Genomic DNA, 16,487 nt, shown 5'->3' with positions numbered 1-16,487 from the left:
GTTGGTGTTTTTTCAATGTATGCTTCAGACACTGGTCACGACGAGGCATTCCCCCATAGCGACCCCTAGAGGACGCAGTGTCTCGTTCCCTACTCAGGGAACCATGGTTACATACGTAACCTGAGACGTTTTGTAGGCAAACATCAATGCCTTGAATTTTATGCAAGCTGCTGTTGGTATCCAGTGCAAATTGATGAACAGAGGTGTGGCATGCGCTCATTTTGTCTTGTTAAAGACTAATCTTGCTGCTGCTTTATAGATTAGTTGCAGAGGTTTGATAGAACTGGCTGGAAGACCTGTCGAGTGCATTGCAATTGGACAGAACAAGAGCTTGAACAAGGAGGATCCGTTCAATTTAACTTTACTCCAAATATATGAACTTACCTGTTTTAAATACTGTTATATTTAACATGTTTGTTTATGTCCAATATTTAGTGTTAAACTGTTGGTCTTTAAAATAAATCTACTTTTGATTTTCACCGTTGACTGCAGACCTTTTAGACTGACAACTTCCGTCCTCCGATGCGGCAAACTTGTCACAGGACGTGCGGTCCTAATAGCGATGTATGACTGTTGTATCTGAATATATATGAACTAGCTGTTTTAAATATTTTTATATTTAACATGTTAATTTAGCAGTATGTTTGAAAGTGTATTATTTCAATTATTGGTGCTTTCATAGGCTCTCTCTCTCACGCGCCCGCGCGGTTTAAAACACCATATAGTTATGAAATAGCCTATGATAAGTACAGAGAGTCTCTCTCTTGCCCCCACCCACCCACGCACGCACACACGCACAAAAAATATTGTGTATCGGCGATCTCACGGGGTGGCAATATGACGATTTGAAAAATGACCATATCGCCCAACACTAGTTCTTCATCATCGTCGGATCATCAGGATGGAATCAGAGGTAAAGTTGAGTGTCAAGAGCATAGCAGTGGTGTGAAAAGCCATATTTCTTAATTACAAAACCTGGTGATGCCATGTAGATGCATCTTCAAGAATCGGCTAAAAACACATTTCTTCCATCTTTATTTGACCCTCTAACTCTAGCACTCTCTATTATAACTCTATTCTTTAAAAAAAAAAAAAAAAAAAAAAAGTGCCCCTTTTAGACTTGCACTCTATTCATTTACTAACTGCTTGTTTTCTTTAAAAAAAAAAAACCACTAGCTTCTCTAATTTTTTTTGTATTCTATCTATTTGTTTTCTTATTTATTATACAATTAACAAAAACAAAAAAAAAGGTCTCTAACACTAGCTTACTCTATTTTTTTTCTATTCTATCTGTTTTCTTGTTATTTATTGTATAATTAAAAAAAAAACTTGCTACGTGTACTGCGTTAAGCTAACTGAGACTTGTTATAGCACTTGCATATCATTGCTCTCTTGTTGATTTTGATCGCTTCCATTGTCCTCATTTGTAAGTCGCTTTGGATAAAAGCATCTGCTAAATGACTAAAAGTAAATGTAATGTAATGTAAATGTAGATAGAGAAGAGATGTGGTCTAAGAACTGAGCCCTGAGGAATCCCAGTAGCTAAATGTTGCAACTTGGACACCTCACCCCTTCTAGATACCTTGAAAGAACTGTCTGAGAGGTAAGACTCGAACCGTGTCAAAAGCAGTGGACAGATCCAGCAAGATAAGTACTGAAGATTTGGAAGCCACTTTTGCCAGTCTTAGGGCTTCAACAACCGAGAGTAAGGCAGTCTTGTTTGAATGTCCACTTCTGAAGCCATACTGGTTGCTGTCCAGTACATTGTTCTGTATGAGAAAGGCAGGGTTATGGTGTTTTTACAATGAATGGAAGAAGGGAAACCGTTCTGTAGTTTTCTAAAAGTGCTGGGTTAGAAGAGGGTTTCTTAAGTAGTGGTTTTATCCGAGCCTGTTTAAATGCTGAGGGAAAGACAATAGTGTGAAGAGATGTGTTAGTGATGTGAGTGCATGTACAACTGAAGGAGAAATGGCTTGAAGAAGATGAAATGGAATAGGATCAAGTGAACAAGTAGTAGCATGATTGGAAAGGATGAGTTTGGAGATTTCTGCCTCTGAGAGTGGAGAGAAGCGAGTGTATTTTTGCTGGTAAGATGTGTTTGGCAGTTTATGGTGTGGAGAATTGTGCACTGATGGTTGTAATTTTATTAATGAAGAATGTGGCTAAGTCATCAGCTGTCTGAGTTGATGGGGGTGGGGGGGGTAAAGGTGGGATGAAAATGTTTTAAAGAGCATGTGAGAGTTAGACGAATTGTTAATTTTGTTGTGATAGTATGTCATTTTAGCAGTGGAATAGCAGAGGGGAGTGGCCGATGCACACTAAGGTCAGTAGGATTTTTTACATCAGATAGCCACAACAAGTAACATCAAATCTTTTCTTGATATAAATTGCTAAACCCCACTGTAGGTCATAGCTTGTGATTGTTCTATCAAGCCATGACTCAGATATTACAATGACTACTCAACTCAGATTTAAAAGCAGAAGGAACAGTAATAGAGTTAGAGCACACTTTATCAAGCCCACATCAAACTTATGGAAACTTAAAAACAAACAAATAATCTTCAAAAAAAAATTTTTTAAACTTGTACACTTTCCAGTTTGTATCCAGTTTTTCTGTTTTATAACAGGTGAAATGTGATGTCATGAAATGGAATAGAATCAGATATTTACTTGGTTGAATGCCAATAGGAGTAGAACCACTAGAATAATGCACCCAGCACTTATATGTAGCATACAGACTCTTGTAGAGTCTGTAGAAGTGAAATTTAAATTATTCTGAAGAACCTTGATACAGAAGAATAGAATGAGTTAGAAGTCACAGTAGATGCAGAACTGCAATTGCAATTTGATGTTGCAAATACAAAATACCACCAGCTTTCCAAACCATTACTAGATGCATTCATGCAGTCTTTCCTAGTCTTGAATTGCAAAATGTGAATTGCTTTTTTTTCTCTTCTGTTTGACATAACTTTGTTCAAGCCTATAGGTTCTAATGTACTGTGGGATTTATGTAGACTTGAGCAGCTTTAATGTGTGTCTTGCCTGTGTATTTATCCATCTAATCAAACAGTTACATGTTTAAACTGGTTAAGCCAAATTATTTATCATAGGAAGCAACACCAATACTTACTTTCTAGCTTGTTTTTTGCACTTTCCAACTTTCCTCGCCAAGTGTCAGAACATTTATTTTGACCTCACCTAGCAAGTATGTTGCCCCCAAGGGCTTTTAAAAAGCAGGAAAGAGACAGCAACTGTAATGGCTTATGGGCAGAAGTGCAAATGTTCCATTCAGTGTTCTCTCTCGGTCATTGCATATGTTACTGACGCCTTAGATTTCATGGTGGAAAGGGGCCTCCTTGTAACAAATACAGTCATAAATAGAGATGAGCACAAGTACTCAGTTTCTCGAAAGTAGCACCAATGTTTAATTGTAAACTCACAATATTTCAAACTAGGGCTGTCAAATCAAATTATGTAATATGCAAATAATGACAATTTATCAGTTGTGAGAGAATCATGATCTCTATTCTAAGCAAAAGAAAATAAAATTTAAAAAAAAGATTATCAGTTAATCCAGAATTGTGCAGCTCTATTAGTTACTGAGGTTACTCTCACCATTGTGCCAACAAATCTGTACATTTCATCTGGCACAAAATAAAAAGCAATACCAAACTTGGTGGGATGATCAGAAATCCCAGACACATATCCGCCAGGCACTAGGTGGTGCTATAATTAGCACTTTTGCATTTTGGTTCATCACTTTGAAATTGTAAGGGCTAGTAGCAAACGTATTTTTCCCCTCAACTAATCTGCAAAACGTATATCTTCGATTTCTATTTGTGGCATGAAATTGCTTGCACTATTTTCGATTTTCTGAAAACCTACTTCTTCGAACACCACTTAGGCTGTTTGCCAATCTTCACCAATCTGTGTACAAAGCAGCTATAGATTATGCTGGCAAAATGTTGTCAAAAAATGCTGATATGTAGAAGCATTGCAAAGATATTAGCAAATTAAATTGTCTGCCATCACACGTTTTAACGAATGGACCTATATTCGAACGCAAAAAATTACAAAAAAACTCCACAGCCATGTGATAAATCAAGTTGAAAATGGGTATGCCCCTTCTTTGGGGCAAATAGTAACATATTTTTCAAATTTTACTCTCATAACCAAACAAACATTGCTGCCAACAGCCAATCAAATTTCAGCATCTTATAAAATCAAATCTGACTGGCCCACTATTGTGAAAAATGGCAGACACTTAGAAGGTATGCTTGATTAAGCTGTGTATCAGATTTGGTGAGAATCGGCCACAATGTGGTGCTATAACATGTTTTTGCTAATGATGATTACATAGGACCAAAAGTTCAATAAAGTTAAAGGGATCATGACATGGGTTTTTTGGTTTGTTTTATTATGTTCCCTATGTTACGGAAGAGGTCTGACGAACTAGGAGATACAGGAGACACTTGGAGACGAGGAGACGCTAGGAGGAACACAGGAGGTAAGTAATGCAAGAAGTATTCAAAGGAATTCAGTAGCAAAGTCATTGAGTCCTCTACGTGTAAACGAGACCGGACAGTGAGGGTGTCTGAGGTGTGTGCTTTTATGCAGGCTGGTAATGAGGTGCTTGATTGGTGACAGGTGCAGGTGCTCAGAACTCAGGTGAGAGGGATCGTTGTGATTGGGTGGTGGCGGAGCCTGGCTGATCTGTTACACCCTAAGGTGTAATTATAATGTTACTATAGTTTTTTGGACGAAAAACTAAAAAAAATTTGTGATTTATGACCTTTTTCCACCCTGTTTCTCATCCTCTGACTCAAACAGTCGGTTTTGGGGGGGTTTCCCCTTTAAGAGTTCAGTGTAACCGCCCACTGTTATGATTGGCTAACGTTTTTTAACACGGGGCCTGAACATGATGGACTCTGAAAAGTAAGTAAGTAAAAACACTGTTATTATTCATTATGAATTAAACCGCTAATAATATTTTAAAAAGTAGTTTTTACATGAACTACATTACTTACAGTTTGCGGTGTCGTTGTTGGGTCCAGAATAGTCGGCACGGCCTGATCTTTGAGCAAAAGTGTTCTGGCAAGCATTGCAGTAGCGATTTGTTCTCAAAACAGTCATCCATGAAATGTAGTGAACACACACGTAAATTAACACTGACGTTACTGGGACGTTTGTGAAAAATAAACTGAATCCATTTTTCCCTGATGTCTGGATCCTTCGGCAGCGTATTCAAACATGTTGTTTTTCCACAGCCAGGAACGGCACATCTGCGTGGCATCGCAATCTTATTGTAAACAGCTACTTCTTCAGACCCACTCGCTGCACGTCGATTGAACACCTATGGGCGTGACAAGTGAAACCACGCTTTTAAGGCGAGATAACGCAATGCAAGCTGGCAGATAACAATAAAAGCAGTGTCACACACAGCCAGTGGACAACTATCAGATTATCAGTGTCGTTTATAATGGGGAGGATGTCTTAAGCTATGAAACTTGCAGGAACTTTTGATGGTACAAAGACCTCTTATTTGCCAGAAGATCAAGGCAAATTTGGTTTCTGGAACAGTGATTAGAAAATTAAATACATGTTAAATATACATACATTACATTTAAAGATATTTGTTAAATACATAAACTTGTGACAGTAAAAGGAAAAAAAGGAGATTTAATTCATTTCATTTGATTATATCTGTTGATTATGCGTTTTGTATGTTTCAGTTTCACTTTTCCTCACAACGTCAATAAACCTGTGGACAAGGAGCCTATGTCTTCAGAGTCTTGATGTTAGGGAAGAGTTTATCTGGCTGTCAAGTTATATACAGCACATATACCGAGGGCAGTACAGATACATACCCCCGAAAAATACTTGTTTGATTATTCTGTCAAGTATTCAGGGAGTCATTGTGTCATAAATGCTGTTTCTTTTTAGTGGTGTTGGTAACATACATTTTTTTGGTACAAGTTACAAATGTTATTGTTTTATTAATTGGTTTTGTATGATTTTTTTTTTAAATGATGGCTTAATTTCCTTTCCCGTACCCCCCTGTAAAAGCAGATGTATTGGCAAGTCTGGCAGTCATAGAAAACTTCATACTGACATTGCACAAGTGCTTCCAGATGGGAAGTTTTTTAATTGGTCATTAGAAGGATCATAAATATAACAGTAAAATATTTGTCAGGCCATTTATTGTGCGAATTTACTGGCTAATTGCTCATGTGCTTGGAGATACTACCAATTTTTAGTGTTATAAACTTGTGTAGAATTGTTGTTGTAGCTAATCTCAATTTCCATAATCATATTTGCAATATTAAAGATTTAGAGTGTGCACTAAAACATTGTATTCTTTCTTTTTAGCATCAATAATAAGCTCCAGCAGCCAGAGGCAGCATCAGGAGTTCTGGAGTATGCCATGAAACACTTTGGAGAATTGGTAAGGCCTTCCATCCCTTATTAATCTGTGTGCCATCCATCATGCATTTACTTCATAAGATGATGTGAATCTCACTAAGCCTGTTAAGAAAGGTCTTGGTCATATCACCTTAAAAAATATTTTAGATTTTTTTTGTTTGTTTTTTAATTATTGTGATGAGAATTGAGGGGCTAATTGCTTGATTGTCATAAAAATAGTATCTGTTTGTCTTGTTTCATCTGAAGTTAATATTCTAATAGTTAAACAAGTGTTTTGTAAGCATTTACAACCCCAATTCCAGAAAAGTTGGGACTTTTGTAAAATGCAATAAAGCCAAGAATCTGTTATCTGTAAATTCAATTTAACTTTTATTTAATTGACAAAAGAACAAAGAAAAGATTTTGATGGCTACAACATACTCCAAAAAAAGTTTTGAAATCGTTCACAGTAAGCAGGTGAATTGGTAATAGGTGAGGGTATCATATTTGGGTATAAAAGGAGCATCTCAGTCTTTGCCAGCAAAGCTGGATCATGGCTCATCACTCTGTGACAAATTTCATGAGAGAAGTGTCAAACAAATCAAAAATCACATTTCTCAATGCAAAGAATTTATTTATTTTACCAACTACCATACATACATAATATTGTGAAAAGATTCAGAGAATCCAGAGAAACCTCAGTCTATGTAGGGTGAGGCAAGAAACCTCAGTTGAATGTGCATGACCTTTGTGCCCTCAAATGGCATTGCATAAGAAACCGTCATGCTGCAGTGTTAAATATAGCCACATGGGCTCAGGAGTACTTCGGGAAACTGCTGTCACTTAACACAGTCTGCTGTTGTATCAATAAATGCAACTTGAATCTCTGTTACTCCGGGAGAAAGCTATACATCAATTCTATGCAGTGATGCCGCAGGGTTCTCTGGGCCAGAGCTCATCTCAGATAGTCAAAAAGAAATGTGTGCTGTGGTCAGATGAGTCCACATTTCACCTGGTTTCTGAAAAAAATCGATGTCGACTTCTCAATCTCAAATATGAAAGGGAGCATCCAGACTTTCATCAGCGACAGATGCGAAAGCAAACATCTGTCATAGTATGAAGAGGCAGCAGAGCAAACGGTATGGGTGACTGGCATACGTGCGAAGGTACCATTGACATGGAGGCATATATTGAAATTGTACAGAGGCATAAAATGTCATCAAGATGATGTTTTTCATGGGAAGTCCATGGTTATTAAAGGGGTCATATGATGCTTTTTTAAAGATCATTAATTTGTGTATTTTAACAGAATATGTTGACATGCTTTAATGTTCAAAAAACACATTATTTTTCAAATACTGTACATTATTGTAGGTCCTCTATGCCCTGCCTCTCTCAAACGCTTCATTTTCAACAAAGCCCCCTCCTTTGACAAGCGCAGTCTGCTCTGATTGGCCAGCTGACCCAGTGCATTGTGATTGGCCGAACACCACAAGCACGTGTCGGAAATGTAACGCCCCTTACCATAATCGCGAGCTTCATCTTTCAAAATAAATGTAAAGACAGTAAATAATGTCATTAGTTTTACCATCAGTTCAAGCCCGAAAAGGCAACAGAGTCGCGTGACAGACACAGAGATGATGCAGTACACAAGCCGCGGTTAAGACAACTGACGTGCTATGGTAGATATGTGGGGTGTGTTAGAACGAGCCGTTTTAGGGGGCCGTGGCAGAGTATATCTCTTTGGTTTTGAGACTTTAGTCTTTGCAACTTCAGGGATCTTATCTATGCACAATCAGCTTGTAACACTCCAAAGAGAAAGGAAAACTTGAAATCGCATCATATGACCCCTTTAAATCAAGACAATGCCAGGTTTCATTCTCCATGTGCTACAACAGCGTGGTTTCGTAGACAGAGTGAATGTGCTAGGGGTGGGTATGGGGTTTGTGAATATTGGAAATATTTCTGTTTTAAACCATGAAGGCTGATAATAAGCAACGTGCAAACTTTGCGCAAGAGTTATGCCGTTGAACGTTTTAACCTCAGTCAATTATACAAAGTGAAAGTAAAAAAAGTACAAACTGACGCCGCTTTCGGCATCTGACGCTGCATTAACGGCGAATATTCTCTCAGAGACTACAAGAGACGAATCTACGTCAACATATGCTGATAACGGCATATAACTGTCTTGAATTATTCCTTAATATTTCTCTTGTGGCCCATGCATAGTGAAAAAAAAAATGTATTTTGCGTTAAACAGGGTATTTTTGAAAGTCGGTGCTTGAAATAAAGCTGCTCTTAATTTTCATTGATGACTGCAGTGTTAATAATTTTAATTACAGACCTATAATTCATTGTATAAATTAATAGACCTGTTTTAAAATAGCTTAAAAAGCTAATAGCCTAATCTTTTATTATCCTCATAGTGCGTCAGTTATGCGGTGATGCTCTATGAAATTATTGCGAGGCAAATTAATTGTAATTTAATAATAAAAGTAACCTAATAATAATAACAGGCCTAATAATAAGAAGAATGTAACAGGCCTACATTAATTGGAAATGGCAAATCCTCTTAATATTTCCAATATTTGATGCTTTTGACAATATCTCTGGCTATAGTCGACACATGATACGACGCAACCCAGCACGGGGAGGTTATCGTGGGGCCCCTCAACACGGGACGGGAATTATATTTTCTATCGCTTTACCCAACCCCTACCCCTAAACACTAGATTTCAAATAACAAGATTTAAAGACAAACATGATTTGACTGATTTTAAACTAGTAAGGTCTGGCTATTAGTGAGGACATTTTGGACCTCACAGGTATCAAACCTGTACACACACATACAAATACAAATCTAAATCAATTCACACGTGTGACAATTTGCAAATACAGACTTAACAATCAGTTCATAAATGTAAAACATTTGGGCCTCATATTTTGCAAAACCTCTGCTCACCAATGTAGTAGTTTTTAAAAAGTCATAATAGTCAAAATAGTAATATTATTTTTCCACAGACAATACTCTAGTTTACAAAAAAAAACGGTTTATGTAGAAAACCTACTAGTTCTTAAGAAATCTAATGTGTCCTTATTAAAGTACAAATTCAGCATCTTTTTTTTCAGTTGAGTAGCACTGTATATGGAATCAGAATAGTATAGAAAGTAGGGATGTTCGACTTAAGCCATTAAGGTTAAGTGTTATCACTGTACCACCGTGATGTAAAACATTGTTTCTGAATGAAATAATAAAATGCGACTTATACGCGACTTGTTTTTTTTCCCCCTAAAAAACAAAATTTTTATACGCGTAGTGTATTTTAACCATGCAGCAAACCATTTTAAATATTTTGATAAATTACTGAAAAAATTTATAATTAAATGCATTTTTAAAACGTTTAACTGATTGTATTAATCGGTCAAAATTCTTACCGTCGGTTAACCGGTTAAATGGTTAAAATGAACATCCCTAATAGAAAGTGAGTAAGAAAGAGTATATAAAGAGTAGTAAGAAAACTGTTGTAGTGATTCCAATGTTTTGATCATAGTTTAAGTTTTTGTATAGAATGTTAAAACAAATACACATTTATTTGTTTAAGCTGGAACTTTCTATGTATATTCACTGTTTTTTGCCAATTTTCTGGCCCTTGTTGCAGAATCCAGGATTATGAGTGGAGATTTACTTTGTTTTTTGTTGTTGTTGTAGCCTTTCGAGACTTATTGGGCCCAAATGACATACATATTCTGTATACTATATGAAAAATGAGGATTTTATGCTGTCATTCATCAAAAGAGCCTGCTTAGAAAATTCAGTTTCTTTCAATTATGAAATATGACCTGGTGAAGTGTTATTTCAACTGTTGCTGAACCATCCATTACTCCGGCAGATGCTCACAGTGGGCTCGCTGCCAATTTTAAAATAAATTGTTTCTGTGCCCTCCCATTAAATGTTAGAACAACAATTGGAGCTATCCGTACTCAGCTGTCTGCATTCCAGATGTGAATGCAATTTGTGTGAGATTGAAAATCCCAAATGTTGAGTGCCAAAAGATGAGTTTGTGGTTTGCTTAATTTACGAATGAAGCAAACACTTTCAACTCCCTACCCCATAAAAAAAAAAAAAAATTGTCCCTGATTTTTCATTGATGTCAGTGATATCGTTTTAATTATTTCCATCATCCTTTTATGTTTGTCTTCCACTACAGGAGATCCAAGCCACCTGGTATGAGAAACTTCATGAGTGGGAAGATGCTTTGGTCGCCTATGATAAAAAAATCGACATGAACAAAGATGATCCGGAGCTTATCCTGGGTCGCATGAGATGTCTGGAAGCACTAGGCGAATGGTAGGCACATGTATCATAACTTGTCCGTTTCTGGAAGTGTGCATACTAATTCTAGCTTTTTTTCAACTTTGGTTCTTTTTTGGGGAATTTTTTTATTTGTCAATTTATGCATTATGCTTCAGGATAAATGTATCGAATACTTCCATTTTTTTTTATATATATATCCTGTATAGTACTATTCTTATTGAAGGTAAATGTATGCTTTTTTTGGGGGGGAGGGGGATTAGACAGGATGGACATGTCCATGTTTCTAAGCAGGAAGTTTGTAGTACTGTCAAATGTTTGATGTTATTGGTTACTATTTATTAGTTGCGGATTAATTTTTTAGTCAGTATTAAATTTTTGCCGAGCGTAAGGTTTAGAACCTTGCATCATTTTTTTAATTGACAAATTCTTATTCATAATATCAAGAAAACTATTATTGATGGAAAAAATGCATGCTCCCCACAAGCTGTAAAATATTCAAAGAAAAATGGACTGCAAAACATTACACCATGGAAAGTCATTTCTCCTGTGAAATATATACGGGGTCACACAAGAAGGATTGGATATGACTGAGTGAGTAAAAGCAGAGATTGGTTGCATATGTGTGCTCACACCGTCCCTTTGTGCCCTCATGGAATCTAACAGTGCTCTCATTTGACATTTTTTTCTCTACTTTTGAAAGGAAAATCTTACTGATTTCTGTAATAGTCATTTACTTGGGAAGCATGAGGAAGAGTTTGTGTGGGAGAGTGATTGAGGAGTGACTGATAAATGGTTCTCAGCTTGTTTTACCTTTGTATGGCAGCATTACACCCTGAATTTTTATTTTATAATTTATATACTTTATATAGGCTATTTAAAATTACATTAATCTCATAACATAATGCAATTGTTGTTTAAAAACATTTATGCTCCCTTTGAGCAGTAATAAACAGTTTGTAAAAGTTTAAATAAACATGATGACAGATGCAGCCAACAGTGCCCTCCACTAATATTGGCATCCCTGGTAAATATGAGCAAAGGTGGCTATGAAAATAAATCTGCATTGTTTATCTTTTTGATCTTTGTTTAAAAAAAATTCACAAAATTCTAACCTTTCATTGAAGTAAAATGATTGAAAGTGCGGGGAAAATCTCATTATGAAATAAATGTTTTACCCCAATGCATGTTGGCCACAATTATTGGCACCCCTAGAAATTCTAATGAGTAAAATAATTCTGAAGTATACATATTTACATTTTTTTTAGCACACCAGGGTGACTAGGAGCATGAAATTGTTCGTCCATGACTTCCTGTTCCACAGGATTATAAATATGAGGAACACAAAGGCCAAATTCCCTTAATCATCCATCACAAGGAGTAAAACCAAAGAATAAAGTTCTGATGTGCAGAACAAGATTGTTGAGATTCACAAAATAGAAAGTGGCTGTAAGAAAAGAGCTAACGCATTGAAAATCCCCATTTCCACCATCAGGGCAATAATTAAGAGGTTCCAATCAACTAAAGATGTTACAAATCTGCCTGGAAGAGGACATGTATATCGTCCTAATACACGGTAAGGAGGAGAGTTTGATTGGCCAAAGTCTCTCCAAGGATCACAGCTGGAGAATTGCATATTTTAGTTGAGTCTTGGGGTCAGAAATCCTAAAAAAAAATTAAAAAATTAAAAAAAATCAAACAGCACCTACATCACCACATGTTGTTGTACATCTTGGGAAAAGGACGTTGCAATAATTGGGTGCCAATAATTGTGGCCACCTTGAACTAGAGAAAAACATGTATTTCATAATTAGATTTTCCCCCCACTTTCCATTGTTTTTCTTCAGTGAAAGGTTAGAATTTTGTGAATTTTTTGAATGAAAGATCAAAAAGATAAACGATGCAGATTTATTTTCACAGCCGCCTTTGCTCATATTTACCACGGGTGCCAATATTAGTGGAGGGCACTGTATGTACCACCTTTGGCAATGTAAACATGGCTTTTGTTGATGTTGATCAAATTTTATTTGTAACATTATATAGTATTCTGATTGATTGATTTATTGAATTAATTCATTTGATTTAAATAAATCACAAAGAAAAAAGATACATTGAATAAGGAAATAATAACTTTTAATTTTTAGTTTCATTAAAATGTATGACTTGGACAGCTATTGCTATTTGACAAATTCTTGTTTTTTTGTTCATTACAATGTAAAATGATGATCCAAGTGATCCTCTGGAATTTAGATTTAGCTATGTTGTATTTGTAGTGTTGTATAGCACATAAATCAGTGCAGCAGTGACTTGGCGCATGTCTGAGCATCCAAACTTATTCCCATTCTCAGTGAAGTTGACAAAGTGGCCAAACATTACCGATCTAGTGCAAGCTAGGGATATGCCGGTATCAAATTTTCATGTTGCGATTAATTGCTCATGCTTTTATAACGGTATACTGTATTATCACGGTATTGAAATGTAGAAATGCATTCAAAATTCTGAATAATTTGTAATATATAATTATTCACGGTGTTTAGAAGTGCCCACGATAACAATATCGTGCATAATCATTACCGTGATATATCGCATTACCGAATACCAGCACATGTCTAGTGCCAACTCGTTTTTACTGATCAGATATCCGATTTGTTAAAACTGTTCCATTTACACTTAAAATGTGTTTCCAAAAAACAAATATAAATCCATTCTTCAATTCCTGTGCTATTTGGAAATTTAACAGAGTTAAATTAAGCGCAGCATTTTATTTATCATCAGCTAATTTCAAGTGCAAAGACCGCAAGGGACAGCAGCATGAGCACTGATAATATAATTTAGTCTCGCTATTTTTGATGAAGATGACTGTGTGTTGAACTCCAGGAAAAGAATGGATAAGTAACTGAAAGAAGAGGACAAAGCTGGTTTCTGAATGGTATTTAATTGTACACCACTAACAATGAAAAATTGCTTGTAAATGCACTTATTGACTCTAAGATTGTTGTGCAGATTGGTCATGATCAAAATGAAGTTTATCATTCTGAGATTACTGGTTTGTTGCTAAGTAGTACATTTATTTATTTCACGCTTCTTTTGTCACAGGTTGCTTTCTATGTATTCTTCTTAAAAATGTAGTAATCTCTACTATATTTTTATCTTGGAAGCTATGTATTGCATGGTAATGACTTCAAATCTTTATGCAACAGTAACAGTACAGTGTGCTAAGGTTTATGCTAATAATTTCATACATTTTGGTCATTGTGAAAGATTCTCCAGCATTAAGCAAGAATCAAGAACGGCAAGAAAAGTTGAATCAGATGACTCGAAATCAAATGGATATGTGATAGATGAATGAAATGAAAAAAATTTCTTTCTTCTTTAGAACATAAAATAAGATACTCAGAAGAACATTGGTGTACAGACAACATAGGACCACATTAACTTTAATTGAATGGACAAGGGGAAAAAAAACTCTTAAAAATTTCATGAGAGAAGTGTCAAATAAATAAAAAATCACATTTCTCAATGCAAAATTGCAAAGAATTTAGGTATTTCACCAACTACCTCACATAATATTGTGAAAAGATTCAGGGAATTCAGAGAAATCTCAGTACATGTAGGGCAAGACAGGAAACCTCATTTGAATGTGCATGACCTTTGAGCCCTCAAATGGCATTGCATGAGAAACTGTCATGTGGTGTTATATATTGCCACATGGGCTCAGGAGTACTTTGGAAAACCACTGTCATCTAACACAGTCTGCCACTGCATCATACTGTTGAGCAGCTGAAGTCTTGTATCAAGCGAGATTGGGCAAAAAGTTTGATTGCAAAACTTTAACAATTAGTATACTCAATTCCCAAGCAATTAAACATTTTAATTAAAAGGAAAGTTGATGTGATACAGTGTTAAACATGCCTCTCTCCCAACTTTTTTTGGAGTGTGTTGCAGCCATCAAAATCAAAATTTGTTTATATTTACAAAATACAATTTTGTCAGTGAAAACAGTGGAAATCTTTTCTTTGTACTTTTGTCAATTAAGTAAAGGTTAAAGAGAATGAACAAATAACATATTCTTGATTTTATGGAATTTTACAAAACATCCCAACTTTTTCTGATTTGGGGTTGTATTATATGGCTGTTTTATTATATTGCTGCTGTTTTATTCTAATTCATCATTATAGGACACTCCGTACTGTAAATGAAGCTCTTGTACTGTATGTAGGTTTAAAGTGTGTGTATGCATTGCTCTTGCATAATTACTAGGGGTGGGAATCACCAGAGGCCTCACGATACGATATTATCACGATACTGTGTCACGATACGATATTATTGCGGTTTTAAATATATTGCGATATTCTGCGATATATATTGCAATTTATTACCTTTTTCCAACTTCAAATTATGTCCCCAAATGAAAACTTTGACAACATCTGTTTTAACTAAAAAGAAACATTTCTCAGTTTGTTTATCTCACTTCAGTTTTATTGTTGCAGTGCAAAATGGGATTGTCAAGCAGACAAACTGACCAACACTTTCATGAAAACCTGTCATAAATGTTGTATGCACCTGGCAAACTCCTGTATTTGTATTACAGTCTAATCTAGTCCACCTTAATTAAATGTAAACAGGTATGCACTGCTGTGCTACTACAGGTATTTCGAACAGTGCAACTTGAAATTGTACTAAAAAGTTGTGCAGACCCTTCAGCAATTGGGGCATTTGAAAGTAAATTACTGTTAAATTTATATTAAATTAAATAAAACACGTAGTCTTACATCTAGGGGTGCACGGAAATGAAAATTCTGGGCCGAAACGGAAACCGAAAATTCTGGATGCACTTGGCCGAAAACCGAATCCGAAAATGCTTTGTAATGATTATTTATTATTTTATTAGATAATATAAAGTAATTTTGTAAGACTATTTAAATTTAACTCAATTTTAATGATACTGAATTAAAAAAAACACAAGCCAATAAAATAACAGCATTTATTAATCTTAGTTCATGTTAATTTCAACAGTTGTGCTTGTTAACAGTTAATGCACTCTGAATTAACATGAACTAACATTGACTAACTGTATTCTCATTAACTAACATTAAGAAAGATTAATAAATACTGTAATAAATGTATTGTTCATTGTTCGTTCATGATAGTTAAATTAACTAACATTAACTAATGGAACCTTATTGAAGAGTATTACCTTAAAGGTGACATATCATGAAAATCTGACTTTTCCAGGTTTTAAGTGCTATAATCAGGTCCCTGCTGCATCTACCAACCAAGGAAACGTGAAAAAGATTAACCCAATCACTTTGTTTAGGTAAGCCTTTTTCTGCAAGCGTCTGAGAAAACGAGCGCGTTTGAAAAACAGCTTGTTTCTGCTTCCACTCAAAATAGGCATTTTCAAAATTATATAATAAATGATCTGTGGAGTATTTTGAGCTTAAACTTCACAGACACATTCTGGGGACACCAGAGACTTATATTACATATTGTAAAAAGGGGCATAATATGTCACCTTTAATATTAGATATCAATATATTATTTATATTCACTTCTATGTAACAGAATCAGATAAGTTGTTGTTGTTGGTTTTTTTTGACTAATTATCCAAATAATGTATAGTCCTACAAAGCTATTATTATCAGAGCATATGAGCAGAGCATAGCATAGCAGAGCATAGCGTCACTGAAAGGAGCAGTGTATTTTACCAGCGTTGCCCAGTACAGCTGAACTAGCCTACACCATGTTACAGCACAGTAGCGCTACTGCAAAC

At 35.6% G+C, this 16,487-nt stretch overlaps 1 protein-coding gene across 1 annotated transcript in view; it reads left to right on the top strand.

Moving 5' to 3' along the window:
• The window catches only part of LOC107738932 (serine/threonine-protein kinase mTOR-like), a 164,073-nt gene that overhangs the window by 83,530 nt on the left and 64,056 nt on the right, over positions 1 to 16,487 (top strand). Inside the window, exons 29-30 of the mRNA XM_016550858.1 lie at positions 6,370 to 6,445; positions 10,611 to 10,750. Of these exons, the coding sequence (XP_016406344.1) occupies positions 6,370 to 6,445; positions 10,611 to 10,750 (216 nt within the window). The remainder of the gene's footprint in view (positions 1 to 6,369; positions 6,446 to 10,610; positions 10,751 to 16,487) is intronic.

Source organism: Sinocyclocheilus rhinocerous, unplaced genomic scaffold (genome assembly GCF_001515625.1).
Source record: "Sinocyclocheilus rhinocerous isolate Xijiao unplaced genomic scaffold, SAMN03320098_v1.1 scaffold2570, whole genome shotgun sequence".
Classification (NCBI taxonomy): Eukaryota; Metazoa; Chordata; class Actinopteri; order Cypriniformes; family Cyprinidae; genus Sinocyclocheilus; species Sinocyclocheilus rhinocerous.
The sequence above is the reverse complement of the archived record's forward strand: the minus strand, read 5'-3'. Positions and strand labels throughout refer to the sequence as shown.